General features: G+C 40.4%; 1 protein-coding gene across 2 annotated transcripts in view; it reads left to right on the top strand.

Moving 5' to 3' along the window:
* The window catches only part of khdrbs3 (KH domain containing, RNA binding, signal transduction associated 3), a 135,151-nt gene that overhangs the window by 84,670 nt on the left and 23,474 nt on the right, over window positions 1-27,007 (top strand). For both annotated transcript variants that reach the window (XR_013845311.1, XM_080045708.1), the window contains exon 7: window positions 10,368-10,450. Coding sequence is in view for 1 of the 2 variants with exons in the window: in XM_080045708.1 (XP_079901834.1) it covers window positions 10,368-10,450 (83 nt within the window). In the remaining variant the exon portion in view is untranslated. The remainder of the gene's footprint in view (window positions 1-10,367; window positions 10,451-27,007) is intronic.

Raw genomic sequence — 27,007 nt, 5'->3', positions numbered from 1 at the left:
ATCCTTTTGGGTTTTTCAGACAACACAAGTTAATTATATACACGGAGAGGCACAAACCTGGGCCAACCCCAAAGATGTGCTTAGCTCCAAGTAGGACATAAACAGGTAAGTATACTGTATTCAGTGTTGAGGGAAAATGTGAGATTGGCATTCAACGAAAACAAATTAAGAAAATGGGTAAAAATTTAAAAAAATACATTGACATAAATGACATTTTTTAAACATTTCGGATACAGCACTAGTCATGTATCTTAAGCACCAATTTAAGTTATTGAATTTAAAAGGTTTTTCTCCTTGGAGAAGAAACAAATTTAATATGGTCTGAATAACAATTTAACACATTTTCAAAATGTACCTGATAGTCTTTGATGAGTTCCTCTGCAGACTCTCCAAGGAACTCCATCAAGCAGCGGATGGTGACATCTCTTCTGCCTTCAGCATGTTGCTGTTACACAGACAGAAGTGAATTTATTGCTGAGAACAAACATATTATCTTTGTTCAAATGAGCTGACGTGTCATCAGTTAACCTATGTGTTTATTAGCTCAACATATGACAACAACAATTATATTTTTTAACTTTACCTGGCTGAGTGAATCCAGCATAGGCCTTATTTTTGTGCCTCGGACCCCACCCTTTGTCTGAAATATCTCCAGGAGTTTGGTTGAGTAACTGTCCAATTTTGACAAAAAAGTCCGCTCCAGATGAAGAGTTGTGATCCTTCTGAACTCCTCTTTGATCTGAAAAAAATAAATAAAAAAAACACAACATGATCATGACAACCCACCTTGCTTGAACAATAAAGTAGTCCTCCCAGTTTAATACAATACTACAAAGCAGCACCACAATCTATAGCCTTCAAAATGATGATAAATTCTAAGCAATACTTCTGTTAAAAACTACTTAGTTGCTACAAAGTGTAATACGACTGTTTTTGCATGGTGAACTTCATAATCTTGAAAATTGTATCTTAATTATATTCTTCCAGCCTGTACACACAACAATACAAGCATCAGGTAAAGAAACACAAGAACTGGATTTACCTGAGTTTCACAGAACAGCCCAGGCCATCTCTCCATGAGGTCTTGGACTGCAGGGCACTGCTGGACAACTTCCATTCTTCGATAGGAGAAAGACCTCTCCATTTTCTCACCAATGATCTTCTCACAGTTTTTCTTCTTTACTTCCTGCAACAAATCCACTCTCTCCTTCTCTAAAGACTCTTCTGTCTCACCAAGTGGCAGTGGTGGCAGGTAATTAACTTCTGCCTTCTTTGGCTTTTTGATGCCTTTGGATGAACCCGCTGCAGAGAGTCTTCTTTTCAGGGAGTTAACATCGAGCTCAGGAAAGGGTAGTTGAAGACCTTTTAATTTAGCCCGGTAATTGCCCATTTTGAATTTGATCCTCGTTTGCCAACTATGTAAGCCATCAAAAGACCCCGGCTCTTTGAGGCATGGGTACTTTTCAACCAAGGCTTCTGCCACAGCTAAAGCCTGGAGACCAGTTGGGTATGCTGTATATGAAAATATGGTTTCTGCTAGCCTCTCGAGTATGCTACTTGTCACTTTTGGATTGTTTAACAGTGTGCCATCATGTTCGTAGGCTCGGTTTCCGGCTTCCATCAAAGGTTTTACATCTTGAGAAAAGGCAGGTATTGGAAACTTTGCTGGCCATGGCTGAGATCTGAAAAATTGTCCACTTTCATCCGAGGAGGACAGCAGGCTTGTGTCCTGAGATACAGATGACTGGCCAGAGCTTGTATCAGAAGAATGTTCTGGAACTAAGGATTCGACATCTGATACTTCCACAGGACTGAAATTTAGGACAATTGGTTGAGCGAAAACAAGCTTTAGTGTAGCCTTGTCTTGTACTTCTTCAATGCAGCTTAAAGTGAAGAACTGGCCTTCAAAATCCATGTCTTGATACATCACATTAAACGCCCTGGTGATATGAAATGTCTCTTGAATAACATCATTAAGGTCTTCAAGTGAGCTTGGGATGCCTAGAGGTAGAACCAGTTTACGAATGTCATCATCTTCCAAGATGATCCGCAGCTTCGCTGGGGTATCCATTTCAACAGGAAGAAGCTGCAGTAATGTAGGAAAGATATTTCAACATGAAATAAAGTATACTCAAATTAGTGCAACAACTCTTCTCGTTGATGGTCTTATTTGCTCAGGTAAATCATGTAGGCATCAGTACACAACAAAGACTGTTTCAGAACCAGTTAAACGTTCCTTTTAGTAACTTTAAAAGGGGAGGCAAACGTGGTGCTTCAAAGTTGCAAATCGTCGTCCTGCTAGAGTGTAGGCAGCCAAAGGATAAAAATCTTTTAGATCTTTATGCTCAAGTAACTGCACACTGCCTGTGTTTTCTAACTCATAGCTCCGGAGGTGTTCATTGGACCATGCGTTTTGAAGTCTGACAAAAAATGCCAGTTTATCACAAATCAGAATTATCTGCAACACCTCTGCAAAATCAGGCAACCCTGCAGTGGACCCGCAACACACAAACATTCCAACTGCATAGTTAGTGCCTAAAAAGCACACATTATTGGCAACATGCACAGTTGTAACTGCTGGGAATCTGCACTTTACCAAGTCTTTTAGATCATCCCGAAGAACATCTAAAGAGACCTCTGTTGTTTTTGTGACTGAGAGTGATGATCTGACAGGATGTGATTCATGGTAAGCAATCATGAGCTGGTGCTTGTTTGCAAGGGACAGCAAGATATTCCTGAAACAGCCCGTTTGCCTGACAACTCTCTTGAAGAAGCTGTGTTTGGCCTCGAATCTCATTGTCCACAGGGCAGCCACAGGGCCAAATTCACGAATGAGCTGGGGATAGTGCTCCAAAAAGTGGTGCTTAGGTCGGAGCTTTTGTTGCGGGAAAGCCTCAAGAAATCTGCATCGGTGCTCTGAAATCATGCTCTCAAGGTAACAAATGCTTTCCTCTGTATGGACTGGAGACATGGCAAGTTCCACAATGTCTTTCAGTGTCATCAGCATCTGCCATACAGGCTCATGTTCAGGTACTTTTAAACCTATTATCAGAGGCAGCAGACGCAACAAGCACCAATTCTCATGTGCATTGCCTCCCACTGATCTTCGTTTGGCAAAGTTACTAGGGACTAGATGAGGGCAATTTGTTTTATCGCTCCACTTATATGGGAACTGACGAATGGCATTATTGAGTTCCATGAGAGAAAAATGTTTCTTCTTGATCAAGATATCAAATGACAAAGCCAATTCCACTGGAACAATGCCTTCGAGGAGGTCATGTAAAACATCTGGCGGGTAACCAGATGTTACATGAAAATGATCAAGTTTTTCAGACAGTGCACACTGTTTCTTCACACCATAGCAGGGGATGTGATTCGTACTAGACACAGCCGTCTGGACATGCAGTGTATGCTGTTCTTTAGTTCTCCGTTGAAAACCCCCACATCTTACTTCTTTGGACTGAATGTCAGATCGCTCCCCAAGACAAAACCGGCAGCTGTAGAATCCTGTGAAGTTTTCGACAAATCCTGCCACAGAGTGGGCCCCCAAATTATCGGCTACCACACTGACCACTGTCCCTTTGAGAACTTTTCCTAAACCTGGAACCAATAGCCCATCTTTCTCGAACTTTTGAAGGTCTGTTAATAGTGGCTCTAAAACTCTCTGGAATCCAAACTGCTTCGTGTCTTCTGCCTTACACAGAATAGCTAGATAAATAGATGCCAGTGTTGAGCGGAACTGTGCTGGGATGTTTCCCAACACCCAATACACAGCTGTGACTTTGTGCTTTTTTCGGGAGGTCCCAAGAGGATTGCATACCTCAAAGTCATCAATATACAGAATGATACTAACTCTGTCCTCCTCTACTGAGAAAAAATTATTTTTCTGATAGTGAGATCCATCACGAAATGTCTGGTATTGTGAAGAATTTTCTGAATTTCCTTTATTTCCAAGTCCCTTTTCTTGAATAGTCTTGTTATTTAAGACTTGCAACAAGGACTGCAATATTGGGACATACTGAAATGTTTTACCCTCTTTTTTATCAAGTATGTGCTCTTCTGGTTCAACAACTGAAAACTGTTTCTTCATGAATTGTCTTCTCTTGTATGAAGTAGTGAAAGGCCCGTCTGTCCCCAAAGCTGCACTTATTGGGTGTGACTCACAAAGATTTTTTACCAAATCTGAGATAACAGCTGAATCCAGATCACAATTATGGGTTTTCAAGGTGGACTCAACCACATCTCTTAAAACTGGAGCAGACGCACAGCAGGATATGAACTGAAGTTCATCTACTATCTCGTCAATACACTTATTTGGTACATTGTAAGTGCTCTCCAATTTTAAAAGGAGGTGGCCAAACTTCTCTTTTATGTCTTGAGACAACTCCTGTGGTAACTCATCCAAAGGCTCAGGGTCATCATCCACATAGGTCTCATCCTGATCAACACTGGGCTCAGGGTGCTTTTTTAAGACTTCAGCTTTAAAGTCTTCTAGTGAATGTGAAGTGTGTTTCCTGTGTCTATGACTAGCAAAGGTGGAATAAATGTTGGTGCTGAAGTTGCAGTTTTTGAAGACACATGTGACTACTTCAAACCTCCTTAGGTGGCTGCCAAGATGCTCAAAATATTGCCTCTCTGAATTAAAAAAACCAGAGGAGCATAGTTGACAAGTAAATGAAAGGACTTCCCTTTGTGTCACAAACTCCACATGCTGTCGGGTCAAATGGGTCCGAAGGGCATTGAATGTTTTGAATGAACAAGGGCAATCAGTGTGAAGACAAGGGACTGACTGACTGCGGCCACCATTTCCGTGTTTTAGCCTGTAGTGTTTTAACAATTCTTTCCTTTTGGCTGATTTAAAGCTACATATTTTACACACCCATCTCATGATGTTGCACCTGGAAAATAAATAAACATACTCAAACATCTCAAAACTACATTTCTATGTCAAGTTAACCTATAACAGTACTAATTTCCTCTTACCTTGAGTAAGCTGTCAAGGCCAAAACTTCTGAGAGTCAATGTCCTTTAATATTCTGTGAAATATATAGACAAAATTAACAAACATTATATGTACAACAGTATTGGGACATCTTTACAATGTAATGCATAGACACAAAAGCCCAGTCATACATTCTACTTTTAAATTCTCAATTTTTGTTGACATTGTCAGAAAGGTGATAATTATACTTTGTTTATTATTAAGGTTGTGTGTGGTGCTGGTGTTCTGGACTGCAAGTGTAGGGCTCGACAATAATGATTGTTAAACGCCACGTCGGGCAGTAACAGGCTACCGGGAGGTTCCGCTTAAATATTTGAAAAAATAAATAAAAATTATAGCGCCAAATATAGATAGTCATCTAAGATCTATTTTCACATAAAACTGGTGCTAATTATGAAATTAACACTTATGTTAATTTTCTAATTTATGTGCGCTTAGTAGTGTCTGTTGCGTTGCATCTCTCCTATGCTCTGTTTTGTGAAGGGGGGGTCCACACACACACACACAAGCAGATCTCGGCACAACACCGGCGGTGCGGGCACACACAGTCAGAGACATAGAGAAAATAACTACACACGTTACGTTGGTGTGACAGAAATTCCAAAAGCCAACGAGTAAATAAGTCGACCGCAACCGTCTGAGAAGCAGCAAAAATCTGTGTTTTTTTAAATGCCCCCAACGTGAATCTAGTAGTAGTGAGGATGCTAACATTAGCTCTGCTGCTAGTAGCCCACTATCAATTAATTGTTTTAAACCCGTTGACAGAAAACCTTAGCGTTGAGCCCTGTGTTCCTAATATTATGTCCCCCTCAATATATGTTAATGGATTAGACAAAAGCATAAGGACACCTCAGATTATGATGCACTCCAGTACACCACCACCATCCGCAATGACCTCAATAATAAACAGAATTATCACCATTCTGATAAACAAAAACTGAAAATGTATAAGCTTTGTAAAAATATAATTTATGACAGACCTGTTCAATTGGATTGCATTAGGTTGCACTTGTGGACTAATAGTTTTGTAAATATAGTGTATAGTAAACACAACATAAACTGAATTTGGAGAACAGAACACATTTTTTTTAAATCACTTTTGTATCAATAGCATGTTTAACTCCAAAACAAAAAACTGGGAGATGAATCACAAAAAACACAACAAAGATGTGAACTACATTTACAGATTCAAATTACATTTTGAAAATGAAAATACCAACATTACCTGTATGGTGAGATGTCTTGCTTTGTTGTTATAACTTGCTGCTTTTATACACTGTCAGACTGCAGCAACTCACTGTTGATGTCTAAAAAAGAAAAGTGCAGTAAAAACATTGTAGTGATAGCCTATATATTATTATAAAATCAAGCTTACTAGTTTTCGCCCAGACAACTTGTTAAGCCTGGTGGCGAGTCACTGCACCACCACCGCCCTGTTTTGTGCCAAGAAAAACCCTGCAAATGAAATTATTTACATTTATAAGGCACTATTTATATTTTTAAACATATTTCCAATTAGTATTTATCTTTTTAGCACCCCCTTTTAATTCAAATATATATAACTCTTTTACAACATACATGTGACATACTTATTTTAATATATTTCCCTTTCCACACGTTTAAATTAACTGTATTGCCATTAAGCCTACTGTTTTAAATCAGACTGTATTTGTATCACAATCTTTTATGAGTGAATACTCTTGTAAATTACTGACTTCTAACTCAACTGTGCCATCACTGCTTCACTAACAAACTGCATTCAACGTTACTGGAGTGATAGCAACTTAGCTTGGCTAGCTTCAATGTTAAACAATGCCTTGTTTAGCATAGCAGCTAGCTCCATTAGCGATTAGCATTAGCTTCGCGGCTAACATAATTAACAATTTTTTAAACATTTTAAACCAAATACAAAGATACAGTCTATACCACGGGGGTGTTAATTGCTCAATAACTCCTACTAGTCTTAAGAGAAGTAAAGCTATCTGAACAAAGCAGGCATTGTGTTGTCAATTTAACCAACAGGCTAACAGGCTAATATCAACAAGCCAAAATGGTGGCTCCGTTCAATGTTAACGTTACCGGACATCAAAGGCTCCTCACGTTCAGTATCACTGGACAGTTATCACTGCCGCCCTGTTAACCTGTAGCCTACTCTGTCTGTTTCAGCGGTCGTCCCAAAAAAATCAATCATGCAAGTCCAAAAGTGTTTTTATATTATTTCTATGGTTTTGGTGCATTTGTATGGAAAAACCCTACAAGTCAAACGCGGTCTGCAGACGCGGGAAGAGCACTTAACCAGCTAGCTAAAATGGTTGAACACTGACCCAACAGACAAAGTTAGCACCAATTATGCTTTTTCTTCTTTTCTGACCTATAAATGCTGTTATAATATCATACAGTCATGCTAAATGATACCAAAGTGTCAGATAATGACATACATGCATATTAGCAAATGCAAATTACCTGCTTACTGTCTGGGGTGGCTGCAGTTGGCTGTGCAAAACCTCATCACTCATGCCGTTCGTTCGTGGCAGCCTCGCATGGCCTCGTGCGTGTTACGTAGAAAGGCGGATTTTCCATGTATGGTCTAGGGGGCGTGCCTGTTGCTATGCAGTTACCGGCCTTCTATGAAGTAAATTTTACTTGCTTATGTCAGGCTGTACGGTCAATACAGTTGTTATGTTAATATTACTTGGAGTGATGGATAATATTTACATGTAAAAATAAGGATACATAATTACAAATAAATATCAAGTAACACATTAAATAAAAGGTGAAATTGTAAAGTAGAAGCACTGAAATCATATTTCCTTGTAAAATGTAATCAAATAATCAAGTAATAATTACAAGCCCAAAAAATCATTTTTTTCAGTGAAGGGGATTGGTATGGTCCAAAGAACATATGTTGACTAAGCTTAGTCTCCTGGCATTAGCATGAGGGAATGGTTGACTTTGCCAAAGCTCTTGTAACTGCGGCATTACAAACGCCAAGAGGGACTTGAATTCCCTTTAAGCTATCCTTACCTCTAGACAAACAGAAAAGGATCTTAGTAAAGCCCTCAACGAAAAAACAACCGACCCCCGACTGTTGTGGAAACAACAAAGGATCACAAACAACTCCTGAACGCCACCCATTGGGATGACCAACAAGAGGTTTAAGGATATATAAAGGATTCAAATTCTAGATATTTTATTTACCTGTAAACATGGAAGTATTTTTAACATCTGGGTCTCTCTGTCGAGAGTTATATGCACGCCCTTTACTTGCACTTAACTTCTGGAGGATTAAAGATAAAAGAGTAGATTTAAATGCTGTCATTTGGCAAATGTAATGTTTCTAATCAGGACTTAGTGTGTTAATATTAATACGAGTGTGTGATGAGCATTTTTTTTTTCTTCTGGCGCAAAACTTTTTTTTACAGACGTTTTATTTCAAGCATGTGCTAATCGGGGGCAGAAGGAATTATCCCAGAAAGTGTGTTGGGGGGGGGGGGGGGATGAGAGATGTGACGCTAGGGGTCGATGCCTTTTGTGGAACATAAGTCCCCATTTATCCCAAATTAGGACGGGTGCGGCACTGGGTTGGCTTTGATGTTTCTCTTGGCGGGGGCAGGGATGGAGTGTGCTGTGTGCGTGTGTGTGTGTGTGTGTGTGTGTGCGTGCGTGCAGATTGCTGGGGCACAAACAGATGTTCATGGCTCATCCTTTGAGGCGCTGATGAAACGCTGCCACAGCCAGAGTCTTTTACGTCCCACTGTCAAGTCGGTTGACAGCGAGACAAGGGCAGGGCTGCAGTTGCCACTCTAATGTCTAATGGTGCAAGCATATGGACCGCTGTACTATACCAACAGCAGCAGCAGCAGCAGATGAAGCAATCTGACCTATATTTGTATGTGCTAAGTTGAAGGTTTCAGTGTACCCTGTAAGCATAGTTTGGATACAAAAAAATTGGATCCCATGGTTGAATGAAATATGCTATTTAATCAGCCTCTGAAATTGCATTCTGAAAACATTCAGAAAGGTGTTTAGGTCCGAATTTTAAGATGAGACTCTGCAGGCAATTTTGAAATGTTTGGGTTCTTTCATACTAGTCTGCATAAAAGGTCCAACATGTTCATTTAGGTGTTTATTTAACTAAACCTTGTCTGTTTCTGTCTGTATATTTCTCCTATACAACCAATTAAAAAAAATAATCTTCTCAATACTCTGAACCACTTATCTCAATTGCTTAAGCACTTCAAATAAACTTTCCATCATCATTCTTAGCATTATTTTGTGTGGGTAAAAAGAGACGATGTGTTCAAATGTTGTTAATTGTCTGATTTAATCTACATTGTCTTCTTAAAGAACTGCCGAAAATGCATTTGTTAAGACCTGCACAATATATTATAATGTGAAAAAGTCTGTATGCAAAATATGTTCTGTAAAAATCAATGCAAATGTATGCACATTTAGGTTGCAAAATGAGCACATTTATTCAAACATTTCTCAATAAATTGTAACAAAATTATATTTTGAATGCACGTAATCAACTGGGAAGGTTCATATCTTTCAGTTGAACAATTGACCCTATTCACCTGCAGTGTCTCACCACAGACCAACAATACTTAGGTTGCGTTCCGAATCGCATACTCTTTCTTTTTTCTATTCTACATACTACATCCGACGATAAAAATAATCTAGTTAGGATGCAGTAGACATACTATTGGGACATACTTTTCTCTCTTATTTCATCATAACATTGCGCCTTGATCTTGCCTCTTGCTTTTATATCCGTCGCATCCCCGTTTGTTTTCATAACATGGACCTATAGGCTTCGTCGATGTTACGTCACTTCACGTGCACACTGGATTGTGGGTCAGAATCGCCCAAATAGGATGCACTTTTCAACACTAACAATCTTGGCCGCATGAAGTAGACCATCCGGGTATTCTAACCATCCTAAATCTGGCCACAAGAATCGGGACATCCTAAATCTTTTTTCTACATACTATATAGTAGAAAGTATGCGATTCGGAACGCAACCTTATTCTGCTCATGTAATTTTTTTCTTAGAGATTATTTTTTGGCATTTTCAATCTTTATTAGATAGTACATAGTTGAAATGGGGAGACAGAGAGAGAGGGGGGATGACCTGCAGTAAGGGTCCACGGGTCGGATTTGAACCCGCAACCACTGCAACGAAGGCCGGAGCCAATATGGTACGCGCTCTATCCACTACGCCACCGGAGCGCCCCAAGCTCATGTCATTTTTATTATGTTCCTCAAATTGTCATAGCAACATCTCTATGCTGACAATTGTGCTGGATTGTGTCCCTTTCTGCACCTTGTTCTAACTGTTTGCATTTTCTTTCCGTGACCTCAGGAATATGACGACGGCTACGGAACTGCTTATGACGACCAAGGCTACGAATCCTACGACAACAACTACAGTAATCAAGGACAAAGGTAGGTTTTCACAAATGGCCCTTTTAAATAAGCATTCACCTAGCTCAGTATTTCTAGAAAAATGATGTTCATAATGGACATAATGGTTACTGGATACAATTCACACCCAATCCCTTCAGAAAGCAGCCTCTCTTAATGCGAACAGGTGGACAGTGTCGTGGTCAGGCATGTAAGCATATTCGATTGTAAGTCAGTGACTTAAAGCTGCACAGATCAATATTTTGTTATATGTATGGAATAACTCTGTGTAATGTGAAGCGAGTCGCAGATAGTAAAGCCACAGAAAAATCACTGGACTGCATTCAGCTACACAGAGCATTTCAACTCAATACAGTAATTTGGGTTTTACGACTCACAACTTTATTGTATTGTGCTGGTTGCTCTTATTGACGTCTTTACCTGTGGCTGTAGGCCAAGGAAAAAAGTGGTTAAGTTTACAAAGTGGAACATGAAGCAGCCAAAGAGCAAAATATTTTTTTCTCAGGAGCTGGTGGAGACCAAAACTTGGAGTTAAAAGAGAATTAATATGTTGTCAGGTGGTCTGAGCTCATATGAATTCTAACTGTTCCCCTGTCTTGTTTTCCTTAACCTTTCTGTGACCTTAACTTTTTTGTTACACTCAGACCCTTAAGTAGTTGTGCAGTCACAGATGCAAATAAATACTCACACTCATGACCCTAAGGACAAAAAGGTCCCCTCCCTCTATACTGCCATAAAAACATAATACAGTAATATATTTTTCTATTTCTTTATTTTTCTCTTTATCCCACTTTAGCTTTATACACACATATCAAATATTAATTCATTGTCAATTTCTTTTGACCCTTTTAATTCCTGTGATGATGTGAGAAAAGTACTATGGACCTGCAGCCACCTGAAAGCCCACAAATTGCACCTTATAGATGCATACATATGCATGCACACAAAAACATACACACACACACATACACACAGACTAATTTCAAGACACACGCACAGACACAACCCTAAGGTATCCATATGGATCCAAACTTTCCATTCATTTCTCATGTTTAGGCCTGCAACTAAATGCAATGTTGGTGTCTTAAGTTTGGGATTAATGCCTAATATCATCAAATTCACATGTAATTTTTTCTATACATGTTTGATTGTGTAAAGTTTGGCTGTGTGTACACACACACACACACACACACACACACACACACACACACACCCATCATTTCTCAATACACACATATGCGCCACACACTGGCATCCAACAACACACCCACACATTTTTGATTGAAAAAAAAAAGTCATTGCGCAGTGGGGATAACAATATGGAAGGACCGACAACCAGGAAAATTGCCTGTAATTAAACCCTATGTCAAATGTAGGGAAATGGCTCAAAATGGTGATGGTGTTGAAAATGACACATTTTGATGCTTTGTGTCGAGGATAAACACTTACAGCAGGATCAAATTGGTAAAAAAAAAATGGAAGTCAATGGGGGACAAAAACGTCCTTAGGGAGCTGATAATAACAAAAAAGTGTTCTGACTTTATGATAGATGGTACAAAGTTGCTGAGTAGAAATTCACAAAATATTTAAAAAAAAATAATCCCTGTCCAAAATGTATTTGGTTAACATTAGCACAGCCAATGTTATACACAAAACAAAGCATACAAAAAGTGCAAAAGGACAACAACGTCCCCAAGAGCACCTCAGGGTAGGTGTTGTAAACCATTCCAGGGAAGGGAACGCTTGTAAAAATAACTTTTTGTGAAAACATTTTCTCATGATATGCTACCTGTATAATATGTGCGCTCTCTTGATCCCGTTTGATTGACAAAGAAGTGATTTTGACTACAAGCGTTCTCCATAATCGCTGACTCCACCTTCAACTGTCAGTGTCACACGGTGTTTTCTGTTAACATGTTAGATAATACATTAGATCATATATTCTGAATACTCAATGTTCCTCAGAAGCCTGCATTCATTTGTAAATGGCTTCACTACATACAAAATGCTAGCATATAAGCGTGACGTTAATCGTCAACATACTTTTCCCGGAAAATAAGCTGATAACTGCAATTGTCCAAAATAATGGGTGGATTCGACATAAATTAAGGAAGGGAATGAATCCTTTTTTATCACGTTAGCCAGCTTGCCTCTTACACAACAAAGCTGTCATGTCCAAATGTATTATGCATTGTCTATGAACATTATTATGTAAATGTCACACATTCAATGTCTAAATATGCAAATGTTTTCACACACAGTGCAACACATTCTCCGCAACAAATTTAAAAGTTGATAGTGTTTCAGGTTGTGTCCACAGCATGCTGCCATCAGGTTGCCTAAAAACACATTAATTTAAAAAAAAACACCTCAACACACACACTTTATATCCATAACTGTATCCATACCATAAGCATACTGTAGTTTCCATATATACCTAATGTATGTTAAGTTGAACAAGACAATATAGAGCATCTAGGCTTAAATCACTCAATTTACAGGTGTTATTACGTCCACCCCCTATATCTTAAGGAGGATAGGCCAAAAATAGAAGCACCCTTGGTACACTGTTAAGCAGCACTCCTCCAGGTTTCCAAGTAGAACATACTAGTTTATTAGCAGCATTTGGGGGGAGTGAGTGTGCTGCAGTCTGTCCAGGCTTGTCATACTTGAGTGCATGTAAGAGAATATGAGGTACAATAGACATTTGTGAAGTCTTTTGTGTTCAGAACAGCTTGATTATGGTGCATGAGCTCTTAAGAGTCGTTTGTGCTCATTTCCTGCCCTGTTTGAAACTTTACAAAAAAAATGCTTCCTGTTAATTATATATTCCGTGGAGTGTGAAATGTTTTGACTGACCTTTGAGTTGTCCTTTCAGATTGACTTGAAAAAAAAAGTCTTTAGAAAATTAAAAAAGCCATAAAGGATAGAGGCCAGGTTCTGTAATTAGAGTGTTCTTTTTTTTTTTTGGTCTCAAAACAAACCAGTCTCTGCCGACTGGGTGATGTATCGTATTTTCCACCGTGGAATTGATTGCAGCTTATTAGTTTAATTGTATTATCTTTGTTTTGTTATGGCCGTTTGAAATCTAAACAAAGCGTGCATGTTGGTCACCGAGTGTCTGGTGTGTCCATGCTGGATTTAAACCATTCTCAGTGGTACGTTACTCTCATTCAGCAGAGGGTCCTGCACAAGCTAAATGCATAATATTGATTTTCCTTGTATCCAGGGAGTGAATGCACACTCTCCACGACACACACACACACACACGCACGCACACACACACACACACACACACACACACAAGGTCAAAGGCTTTCGCTTTGGTTTGTATGGTTTCTTCCCCACTGTATTTCATCAGGGCAACATGTGCTCCATTTATGTATGTCTGTCTGTGCCACTTCAAAGAATGAGAATGATTGTTGACACATTTAGTGTGTCAAAAATTGGATTGTATTGGCAGCAGCGGGAAAAAAGATGGGAAAACAAACACAGGAGAAGAAGAAGAAGAAAAAAACATTATTCTTGTCCCTTGGCTTTTTGTGAGCACGGTGGTCGATGTTTTTCTTTAGTGTAGGTGTCAGGATGTATGTCAACTGGGCTCAATCCATCTTTTGTGCTATCTCTCTTTTTCATGTTGAAAGGGTGGGCTGAACACTCATCTACACACACACACACACACACACACACACACACACACACACACACACACACACACACACACACACACACACACACGCACACACACACACACACACACACACACACACACACACACACACACACACACTCACACTCACACTCACACACACACACACACTAACACTCCTCTTCCTATCTAACAGAGGGCTGTTATCTTGAAGTGTTGGTGGTATAAGGTGCAGGGAGGGAACCCAGGTCCGCCTCAGGAATCTGCAACAATTTGTATTAAAAGCAGCCCTGTTTGAATAATGGTGTGGGTGTTTTAGGGGAAGCTTATACAGTATGGCAAGGGTTTGGGGACGGGGGAGGAGGGTGGATTTGGTGGCGGGCGGCACACAGAAGAAAAATGGAGTCCGTCATGTAAATGCTGGAGGCTGGGTCGACTCCAAAGAGATTTCCTTGTGTGTGTGTGTGTGTGTGTGTGTGTGTGTGTGTGTGTGTGTGTGTGTGTGTGTGTGTGTGTGTGTGTGTGTGTGTGTGTGTGTGTGTGTGTGTGTGTGTGTGTGTGTGTGTGTGGGCGTGTGTGTATGATCTTGCGGGAGACAAAGAATCTAATAAGGCTTCATACTAGGAAGCCTCCAGCGCCTCCAGAGACAGCTGATTCACTTACTTACTTCTTCTGTATTTGCGTGGCCTGGATTTGGTTGAAAAGTTACTGTGACTGCGGGCTGACATTGTGCATGTACAACATGACATAAGCTTTATAAAGCATCTCTGTCATATAGAATGACTGATTTAGGACCGTTTATCCATTAATATACTCTCATGGCTTGCTTTGTATTTTCGTCCTTTGTATGTACTTCCGCAGGCAGTACAAAAATAACTTTATACGTGCTTATTGTTATGGCCAATCTAACAATATCATATAACCACAGGTCCACCCTACATATTACATCATGGGTGCATCCATTTATTACCTTAGATTATTGCCTTCTATCTACTGCTGTTAGTACTGTCCTCCCATAAGCCTCCTGCTCACAGTCACAATCCTATTTACTGTAGCTGTGTGATGGACACAGGTGAATTCAGTCTGATGAAAGTCAAGCAGGTCATCAAGGAGTCAAGTGCGTGTGTGTGTGTGTGTGTGTGTGTGCAACCCGGTATCACGCCGAGGCGTGAGATCCACACGCATGGACCGGCGGCTCTATTACTCGCCTTGCCTGACCAGGGCGTGTGAGTTACGCGCACCTCCCGCCCGTCTAAATGAACGGAGGAATAGTCTAAATGAACGGAGGAATAGCACCAACAGGGGCCGACATGTTCTCCCAGGAATAGCACGACATGTTCTCCCAGCATTTCAATACTATCTAGCTGCAGCCCCCTGGGTGGTTAGGGTTAGGGCAAGGGGACAGGGAGAGGTTAGAATATAGATAGAACATTGACGGAACACCGCGGCAGCCATCTTGACTACGGGAGGTGCGCGACCGCGGCGGCCATCTTGACTACGGGAGGTGCGCGTGTAACTCACACGCCCTGGTCAGGCAAGGCGTGTAATAGAGCCGCCGGTCCATGCGTGTGGATCTCACACCTCGGCGTGAGATCGGGTTGGTGTGTGTGTGTGTGTATGTGTGTGTGTGTGGACGTGAAGTCTCCTAACAATGTTTCTGGAAGGCTTAAGGAGCTCCCAGTCACCAATCTAAAGCTCTGAGTGCGTGGCAGGATTTCAGTTTGCCGGAGGATAACAAGCAGAACAATTTACGGTCTCTCGGTCATGGTATTACCCCGATGGCTTATGCCGGAAACTGGCCCGCCATTTGTGTGAACACAAAGGGGGAAAGTGAAGAGGCTTCTGGCTCTTAAAAAGATTGTAGAATAGAATAGAATATATTTATTGCCATTTGCACAGGTACAAGTACAAGTACATTGCGAATCTCCCTAAGTCAGCTTCAATACAAACAATGTATAAATAGCATTATAACAGGAAAATTCAAAAAATTTAAATAAGAAGAATCGTAGAAAAGTAGAAAATAAGAATAAGCAACAGCTAAGTACCCTGTAAAGAGGCTATTTCTCTTAAAACAAGATATAATACAATAGAATAAAAATAAATAACAAATAAATAACAAAGGGGAACACTATACAATAAGATGAGACACATTTTTTCCCTGATTGCATTTAAGGTTAATATTAATATTGCACACTTTTACTGCACTGTAAAACAGTAGACTACACTAATTGTATACACACATGAAGTTATTGCACTTGAAATGTTGACATTATATTATTGCAATGTTTAAGGTTAATATTGCACACTTACATTTAAATTGTACTACGAGGTGTAGAGCACTGAACACTGAGATGAAAAGAGACACACAAGGTTATTGCACTCAAAATGCTCACATTATGTTATATAATTGCATTATTTTAAGGTTAATAATGCACACATATATTATGAGGTTGACTAATGTCCATTTAGACTGAGATGTGGGGTGAAGTACTTCCCTCCCATCTTAATGTCTTGTGCTACCAGTCTCACAGCAGCAGGGTAAAAGCTGTTGTGGTAGCGGGCCTTGTGGGTGGAGATGCTCTCTGGCCGGCGATGTCGCAGGTTATAGCCAGAGTTCTTCCATCCGAACAGAGCATGAGCTGGGTGATGTTTGTCCCTGAGGATGCAGGATGTGATACCGTATCAGTGGATTTACCGATACCTTAATTATCTTGATAGGTTTTCCATAATGCATGGAATTGCTATGGGTAGTTATCGGAGTATCCCATCTAATTCAAATAATAAACACATTATTTTACTATCCTGGATAATATCCCAGCATTATTTCATGGATGAGAACTGACGTTCCTCACCAGAATCTTTGTGCTGATATGATTTGCAGGCCATTAAAAACTGATGATGATTAATCATCATAATGGTGATTAATTGATTAAGTCACTAATGAAGCAAACCTCAAAAATTCATTCATTCCAGGATCTCTACTTTTTTTTTATCTTGTTCTAGCCTTGAATATCTTTTTGATTTATTGCACTCGGTCAAACAAACCAGCCATTTGATCTCTCTCGGAATGTCTCATTATTTCCAAATTTTCATATACTTTGTTTGATAGACATTAAGACATTTGCTGTATCAACAATGAAAATAATTGATTGTTACAGGTAGGGATGCACATCTTGACTCATTTCCCCAAACGTTTAAACTAAATTTTGAATTTAGACGAGTTGACTAGTATACGGTATTAAAAAAAAACAGTGAGAAAACCAAGCACAATGTAAAGGCTTTAGGAGCCTTTCATTCAGCCTTTACAAAAAAAAGTGGCTGACGAACAACTCATCACATCGGGCCTTAGGCAGCGGTCAATACAATCTTTTTGCTTTGCTACGTGCTGCTCTCACCTTTTTCATCTGTCTCCCTCTTCTGCTAGCTCCATTCTCACACATTTAATGTCTAAGTCCACATGATTCATTGCTAACCGACTAGTATTTCTGTTGCTGACAAGTGAGGCAGCGGAAGTTTAAACGTTTAACTGACTAGTCCTGTGCATTCCTAGTTACAGCCCTTCTACATGCACACATATGAGACACCTGAGTACTATCTTTATCAGCAAAATGTACTTAACTATAACATATAAAAAGTAATCAAAGTACTTATCAACAGGAAACACTCATCACAGCCTGTTATGGACTGTCCACTTGTCTTTGTTAGCAGGCACACTAAAACTGAGTTTGAGCAATTATATGTGTCCTCGGTTAACACGGCCTCCAACTGTTTTAATGTTGGTCTAAGTGTGTCATACAGTTTACAGCAGGCCAACTCATTTTTTTATCGGTGCCTTACATTTTAGATTAGATTGTGTGATTTTCGGTTAAAAGCCCATTCTGTAAAAAAAAAAGCACTAACTGAAGTTATCAGATACATATTGTGAAGTTTCTGTCGAAAGTGAAGCCAAAGAAAGTGTCAAATATTGACAATATGTAAGTGAATTAGCAGAAACCAACCTGGAAAGTGTCACACCAGAATACATGCCAGATTTAATAGTTTACTTTACTGCATCGCTTGAGTGCATGTTCTCAGAAACTATCATTGTTGGGCAGTGACAGTGCTACAATGTTCTCTGCCGGCTTTGACTTGTACAAAATGTTGTATTATACCGGTTATACTAACCTCTGCCAAATGAGACAAGACAGCCTGTCTAACTGTACTGTACGTGCTGTCACACAGTAGAGCCAGAGTTTAGTTATTTAGACATAATTAAATTTTAAAGGAAAATAAGGCGCCCACAACCTTAAGACATGGGAGTTAAGGAAAACAAAATGTGTTTATAGATGCCCTCAAGACATTTTACGACATTTACATCTTTCAAAACAGAGCCATCGTGGAACGCTATCTTTTGACAGCCATGGAAATGGGTCCGCCAGTTATCCACTTCACATCCCCCGATTACTTTGTTTATTCAATAGCACAGAGCCATCATGTTTTGTTGAAGAGGACTTCTCATCAGAAGATACTGAAAGCAACAGCGCTTCTACCGATCTAGTGCTTAAGTCAAGGAAGACTGGGGACGGCTGATTGTGTGGAGAGAGAGCGTCTTCAATTCTTACATTTGCAGAAGGTGACGTCTCTATAGGGAAATGAGATGACAGCTTGCGCCACAGCCCTGGCTTGGACATTCCGAGAGGTCACGTTAAGGTCGTCTCTCGCAGCCTGGTGTGATCAAAGCATTATTTCATACTTGACACCTCGGAGAGTGCCGGGGGCTGCTGACACCTCGCACCTTCCCCCCTTTGCATCTTACTTTGGTAACTCCACGTCGCGGGGCTGGATCCCAGAGGCCTACAGGGCACAGGGATATGGCCGTGTGACAGTGTTTTTAAAGGGCACACGCATCCCCCCAGGACCAACTGTAAATCTTAGTACAAGAGACGGGCACGGAGGAGGAGGAGGACAGTGGCTGGATCTCTAAGTTTAGAATTGATAACTTGGACGAGCCCCCCGAACGACTGAAAACGAGCCCCTCATCACCATCTTGCACACATCTCTAGTCATGGTGTTTTTACAATCACAATACATAATTCTATTATACATAATTTTTACAATAATTCCATAAAGGGCGATAACGTAAAAACTGCCAATAACGTAATCATTTTTCAGTTTTGAACGTAATAAAAGACGACAATGTAGTAACTTGCCAATAACATCATAATATTTCTGAACCAACAATGTAATACCTTTCTGCCTGTAATTTAGAGTTATTACATGAGGGTAAGTGCCATGGAAGTGTGATACTTTATAAACAATAAATAAGTTTAATATAGTGATGCAGGTATATTATTCATTCTTGGCTGCAGTTATTACATTTTAAGGGAATTGTTTAACACCTGGCTTATAATATAGCCTTACAACCAGCCAATAATGTAATAATGTATTAAATTATGCGCAAAAAGTTCAGAAATGTTATTACGTTATTGGCAGGTTTTCTAGATTATTGGCTTTTATCACATTAAAAATGGAAACATTGGTACTTTATTGGCAGTTATTACATTATTGGCTGCTACAGATGGTCCTTAAATATGTCACAGTATTTATCATACACTGAAGCAAAAAATATCCTGCACGAACATTCAGGCGATCCTCAGCAATATACAAGAAACAATGAGGATTTGAGTTGGCTAACCCTAACTAATGCTGGACTACAGGCATACAGTCTTGTTCCATAAAGGCATGCCACAAAAAAAGATATCAAAGTCCAGCCTTCTGCTATAAAATGTGCTGGTCATAGCAGTGAATCATCCTCAGTAAAGTAGGAGGCTGTAAATGTGGACAATATGAAGCTGATGATCTAATAATGTTTTTTCATATCTATGTGGTGTTGCAAAGGGCTGCAATATCACACATCGTTTGGCCGTGTGCCGTCATTTGGTCATCATTTCAACCATTTATTGAGGTTTCTGCCTAATTTTACATCCTTTCTTTATTTCTTTCAGTAGGGGACCACATGCTGAAATTGTATATTCTGAGCCTACAATAAAACAATCAAGGTAGATTCACGGTTGGGTTAGAATAGGTAGGATAGGTTTTCTCCGCTATGATACGGATACAGTGTATTTACTGTAAGCTGTCCGCTATAGTTGTTGCAATGCATTCAGTTGCTGCAATGTGTTTGTTCAGTCTGCCTTTGTCGATGCTTCTTCTTTGAGTTCTGCTTGTAGTGTCTGAGCCCTAAGGCAGACAACAGCAATTTAGTACGTTGGGAATATCAGCACTGTGTTTAAAAAAAATATTCGTACAGATTGTCTGTGTTAGCTGTCTGCTTCTGAATTGCCTGCGGTGCCTGGCACAGATGCTGGGTTACCTAGATGCTCCTTTCAAGGTAGACACCTTGTCAAGATGAGTGACAGGCGCTGTGGCGGGAATTAGACCATTTGAGGTTAAGGAGGGCGGGATTTAGGGCACTATCTGTCTCAAGACATTGTAAGTATAGCATTCCCCCTTCAATAAGACCCAACAAAGTCATCCAAAGATTCCAGTGAGTTACTATATCTGAAGATTTTTTAATTTTTTTTCATTTCTTTATTTAAAAGGGACAGCGCACATTAATAAACATGAGCACCAAAGTTCAACATGCAAATGTGCCAGATTTAGCCATGCAGGCTAATTTTCACCTGTCCAAATGGTGGATCTTAAAGAATACTGTAAACTGACTTGAATACAAGAGGCAATGTTTTCCCAGGAGGATGATATCATTTACTTTCTAAAAAAAGGAAAGTAACAAAAATGGGGCTCATTCAAAACCGGAAAAGAAGAGTCATTTGTGAAGTCAACTCTTTGCCGTAGGGCCTTTTGTCCCTCTTTGTGATTCTCCAGCAGGGGGTCAGCATCATGAGATAGCTTTGCAATCAGTCACCACACTGAGCAATCAACCAGTGTGTCCGTATAAGTAGGGTTACCATTCAAAATTATGTGAGCCTCATTTCATACAGAACTGTGGGGGGGAAAAAAATTGCTATTTTTTTTTTGTTCATCCATTTGCATTGCATTGTCTGTGGAAATCACTAGTGAGCATGGTTCAATCAAAGTATTCAGTGTGGGGGCATTGTCATGATCAGCATTTGACTTTCCTTCAAACTTTCGCCAAAAACTATGACGCACGTAGCATCAATCAACAAAGTCATTTGAGGATTCAAGAAGATGATCGGTTAAAGTGTGCCTTATGTAAGAAATAGGCTAACAGAAGAAAATCAGCCTCTCTCTCTCTCTACATCAGACTGTAACACCTCAGCAGCCCCCTTTGTAATGTCCTGCTGGATCCCCTCACATTCATCACAGAGGACTGAAAGAGTAATGGCCGATGTACGAAAACAAAGTCCACCAGGGACATGTACTACATCATTCAGATTTAACACCGCCATCTGTTTCGACCGTGCCCAGGCAACAGCAACATCAGTGCTTAAAAGACCAAGCATTTATAGAGATGACAGATGCTCTGGAGAGAGGCAAGGGGTCTTTACCTGTGGAAATGTAGGCCCTGGAATCAGACATTGGCTGATGAAAGAGACACATGTATCTAATAGGTGTTGTGTTTTGCCTCTCACTGCACTGTGGACAGATGTGTGTTTTAATTCTTTTTTAGACATAAATTAGCAGGATGTTTAATTAAAAATCTGACCTGTTTAGAAAGTCAAAGCGAGTTCACACCTATGACAGATTTGTCATCATTGCGTTCACGCTGCCAGCGGTGCACTTCCAACCAGGCCAGGCTGTGATTTGGGATAACTTATGATATATGTACATGGAGAGGGCTTTCTAGGTTTAAGTGTCCCAATGTTGTTTTAACATATCATAAGTTAAAGGTTCTAACACAATTAGCCAAGTGGTTTAACATACATGGCAAAAGAAGATGTATCTCACTTAGTGTTACAGTAAATTAGCATTAACACAATAACAGTGGCGTTTCTAGGTGTAAAAAACAGGTGGGGCTCACAACAAAAAGGGGGTCTGGGTGCCCCCCCCCCAGGAAAAATGTAAGCTTCAAAGGCACTGTTTCTCGCATTCTGGCGATTTTATAAACACAAAATGAGTTGTTCACATCATTGTGCACTTTCACATTTTAGCCAAAGAAGGAAAGGATTGCTCCCTTCATCTTTACTAACATTTAATAAAAAAATAGACAGGAGAAAATTCAATGTGCCGCTACAGTCTTTGGCCTCTGACAGCCAGATACAGAAATTTCAAGGTGAAGTTTTCCTTCATGTTGAGGTGATAGCTGACTATTATAGTTTCTCTTGCGTGACATAGCCTACACAGTACACTTGAATGAGGACTGGATCTTGAACGATCAAAAAATGTATATCAATTTCAAATAGATTATGCAAACTGCAAATATAAAAATTTTCTCACATGGAGCAAACACTCCCGGTTGCTCCAGCAGCAGCTGTGTGAAGCGTGAACCTCAAACTGCATCTTAACTAACTGAGTCAAGTGACAACACAGCATCGGACTAACTTAGTAAAGCCTCATTCACGCAGCCTTTGTGACGTTATGGTCACCGAGTGGACTCAATGTGGCTACACATCACAGACAATCTGCTGAAGTACTTCTTCATTTTCTGATGACAAAACAGCTCAATAATTCCTAATAAAAATAAGAGGCTTTATTTAAACGCTTTCCATGCGCAAGTGGTGGTTATATTAGCATTGTAGGCTGTAGACTGAAACTAACGAGGGAGGCGGCTGTTTCACTGAGGGAGGCGGCTGTTTCACTGTACAGACTATCGCGCAGTCAGTTCGGGGACATGTCTCTGTGTATCCAAGGTTAGGGACAAGCAATCGGATTGCGATTTTAAGAGAGAAGCTTTTGTTTCAGCACTGCTATATGATTAACTATGAGCATAAAATAAATGCTGCATCTCAAATGCCTTGGACAGCAGCGAGGATGAGCCACTCGTGATCGCTCACTTTCTGACTAAACAGCTTCATGGAAATAATATTCAAAAATTCTTCATGTTATAGTCTAACGAAATTTGTTAAAGCAAGTCTTTTGGTGCTTTTAATGCTGTGATTTTAAACAGACAGATTCCGTTCAGTAGGTAGGTTGCGCGCTGCAGGCTGCTGCGGTGTCAGATAAAGGCAGGCTAATAAAATCACAGATAACTCTTTAGTTTTCAAAGTAATAATATATGTTACATATATAAAAAAGCATACACTCCGATGGCATCGGTAACAACAACAACTATTGCTGATGATCGCCCATAACATAAGCACAACCAGCAGCACACACACCTTCAAATGCAATGCTACGGACACATGAAAACACTGACATTCCGACTCAACGCCATATTCAATATCAAATTCAATCAATAGCAAAACAGAATAGCATTATTTCTCTCACCAAAGCACTTATTAGGCTATTTGAAGAGAAAGGCGGCACCGTCAATACAGCAACGTTCACTCGTCCAGCATAGACAGCATCCAGCTGCTCTCATCTCATCCTCTCAGAAAAGTTTTTAAAATCCTTGTATCCCGTCCTCCACAAAATACCTTCTCCACCGAAAAGCAAACGAGGGAAGCAGAGGAGTGCCTTCTTATGATCGATAGCCGTTAGCCTTCTTTAGCATAGCTACCACTCCACATTATAGGCTATTGTCCGGTGGATCATGCGTACCAAGCGGTTTTACTAGCCTACCAATTTCTCTTCCAGACTAAGGGTCTCAAACATGTGCTTCAAAAATGATCTACTTCATTCATGTTGTCGACTCGTTTTTGTTTGTGTGCCTCTGACATCTTTGTGTTAGCAAAGTTATCCTTCTCCGTCCTTCTCTTCTTCGGGCTACATGACTTTTCGCGGCACTACTGTCACAGTATTAGTGGAACAAACCCAATGACCATATATGTCCAGGGGCAGCGCCCGTTGGGGTAAAATAATCTCTGTCCACTATAACAGAGAAATACTACGAGCATGCGCATTCGCAGTTGTTCACGTGCAATACACATTGCATTGCATTTAGGCGAACGAGCCCCTTAGCCCTTCGGCCCAAATCTGACTGGCTCACACGGCTGCCGTAGTCTTACTGCAGAGACCATGGACATGGCACATGACATGGCAGAGACACAAATCAGACAAACACAATCTGAAGAAGCAAGCTAGGGTCGGCTAAAAATGAACTAAAAGCGCCAAACTTTTTTTTTTATATACTGTATATATATATATATATAGGGGAGAACGGGGGAATCTGAGGCATCGGGTAATGTGAGCCACCCCCTCTATCTAGGCAACGGAAAACATTTGTGGTCATGTGAGATATATGTTTTCAAGCCCCTCTCATTTCCCCATGGCCCTGAAAGAGAGGACCTCATGGTGCTGTGGTAAGCATGTTTTTTTCACCAAAATAGGTATGTTGCATGTAAAAGTAAATTTTCCTGCTGTCAACTTAATCAACTGCTGTGCCAAAGCAAATGTATTCACGTAGAAAAACTTTTATCATACGTGTTGATGAACTACCAACATATGAAACCATGTGATGCTGATAACTGAAGATTAGCCTGAAATGCTAAGAGAGGTAGTTTTTTCTCAAATTGTGGTGGTGGGGGAAAGTGAGCCAAATGCTGTGGGGGAAAGTGAGCCACTGTCTCACTTTCCCCCACCATGAGGCACAAGTTAAGTTTAGTCTTAAACATATTTTAATGTAATATTACATGACATATGTTTTATTTTAATGTCATACACATTGTGGAAAAGCCATCATGCTAAGGAAATACACCAGGAAGACGACCTGGGGCAACCACACAGAAAGAGCACCTTCTCATCTTTCCCTGTAACCTTCAGGGCTGGAATGTAGAGTAGGCCTAGTTGTAGAGTATGACAGGCTGATGTTATAATCCAGTTGGGTCCTCTCCTGTGTTCTGAGTCCCAGGCTGTTCTCGCTGGTTCTGATTTTCCTATGCTTTGACCCCCAGACACTAGCTGGCTCTAAGGGTCCTGTGTTCTGACCCCCAGACTGTGCTCTAATCTAACTGGTTATATCTTTCATTTGAATCTTATTAAAACCTTTTGAATTATAATATGTTGTATTTGATTTTGTTCAGAGTTCCTTTCAAGTGTTTAGAAAATCCTTTCCTTTCAAGTTACAATATGTGTTGTTATGGTAGTTTCAGAGTGGAAAAAGTAAGTGGATCAGTTTACCCCACAGCTGGGGTAAAGTGAGCCACATTACAACTTTTTTTTAAACAATCATATTTTCACTGCCCTTTGTCTTGAACAATTCTGCTAATGCCCATTTCTAGGAAACATCCTGAATTAATGGGAAATTTGAGTGATAAATCATTTTAGCTCGCTTAGAGGGGAGCAAATGTAAAAAGTGGCTCAGATTACCCCGTTCTCCCCTATATATATATATATATATTATTATTTTTTAATTTTTTTTGTGAGAGTAGGTGCCCCTAATGACCAGTCGCCACTGCACAATAAGGTAATTAACACTTGTATACACTACAGTGTGCTGTCAGCAGATGTTGTCGAACACCACAAAGTTTTACCGGAATCTTTGACCTTCAGGTAGACTTACAGGCCTTTGTAATGGAGAAGAGAAAGTAACTAGGAAGAGAAGTTGTGTAGCTATATCGATAAAATGTCAGTTCAGAAATTAGAGGCGCCTAACAGCTTTTGTTGCACTCTTCTCCTTTGTGCAAAGAGCAGGTCTACACTGGCAGCTTTCAGCACATCAGGCTATTATTGGTCATTTCTGCCTTTGGCCACAGAAATTCCTAGAACTACTGTATATTTGTTGGGGGGTGGGATAAACATAGTGACAATAAATAAAAGGAACATTGCTTACAAGTTACATCATGTGAGCACGTTTTAGCATTCCTGTTCAGCATCCTGCTTTGTGTTATTTGGGTGTTTTTCCTGTTGTTGAATATGACACAGAGCTTTGTGGAAAAGCCCAGGATTAACCATTATTTCACATGCCGTATCTGCAAGCACCTGTGAATTGTGGCAAATTGATTTTCTGACATTCATACAAATGGATGTTTATTTGTGAATGCGACCTCTCTGGAACACGCCACTGCATTTTAGCTTAATGTGAAATCTAATTATTTAGTATCCTGTCAGGTCCTGTCTCGGGGTACACAACATGACGAGCCAACACATGCGTTCAGTTGTGTTGTGTCCCTCTCTCTTCTCCCTCCTTCTGTCTCTGTCGGCCAATAAATGGTGTCGAGGATACTGCAGTGACTTGACATCCGTGGCAGATGCATGGTGGCACCCCCACCCCCTGCTGCGAGGACTTACTTGGGAACCTTGCAGTCACAGTAAAAAGCAGCTGGCCGGGCTTTTCGTAGGGGCACTTTATTAGCACAGGGGAGAAGCCTTGTTTGCTGCTGCAGCTGGCTTGGCAATGTTTGTAGTTGAATTATGAGCTGTGTTTAATGTATGCTAAGCCTGACTGAAGGCACGAGCGACTGGGAGCTGTCTGATGTGTCATTGAGCCAACATGGTGCTCCTAAAATAATTCCTCCCACTGTCCGCGATTGGTTGTGTCTTCTTGTGCTTGTTCAACCTTAAAGAGGACCTATTATACTACTTTTCTGGTCTTAATTTCTTGTTTTACACTGCTATAGAGCAACCTGACACGAATCACATCACAAAAAACTATGTAGATTTTCGGGAAGCTCTTTCTCTTATTTTGGCGATCCAGCACATCCTGTCAACACTTGAGTGTGTGTGCTTCGGCAATCTCCGCTCCCTCCGCCTGTGCATCGGCCATCTCCGCTACCCTCCCCCCCCCCCCCCCCCCCTCCTGCAAACCCCACTCCGTTGTGATTGGTTACCTTCCTTCCGAAACACTTTCAGTGGCGGGAAGCGCGAGCATGGACCTATAAGGGCGCGAGGCAGACGCGAACAGGGAAGTGACAGCATTACCATACATGGAA

Source organism: Ammodytes marinus (genome assembly GCF_949987685.1).
Source record: "Ammodytes marinus genome assembly, chromosome: 17".
NCBI classification, from domain to species: Eukaryota; Metazoa; Chordata; class Actinopteri; order Uranoscopiformes; family Ammodytidae; genus Ammodytes; species Ammodytes marinus.
Note: the sequence above shows the minus strand (reverse complement) of the source record. Positions and strands in the feature narration are given on the sequence as shown.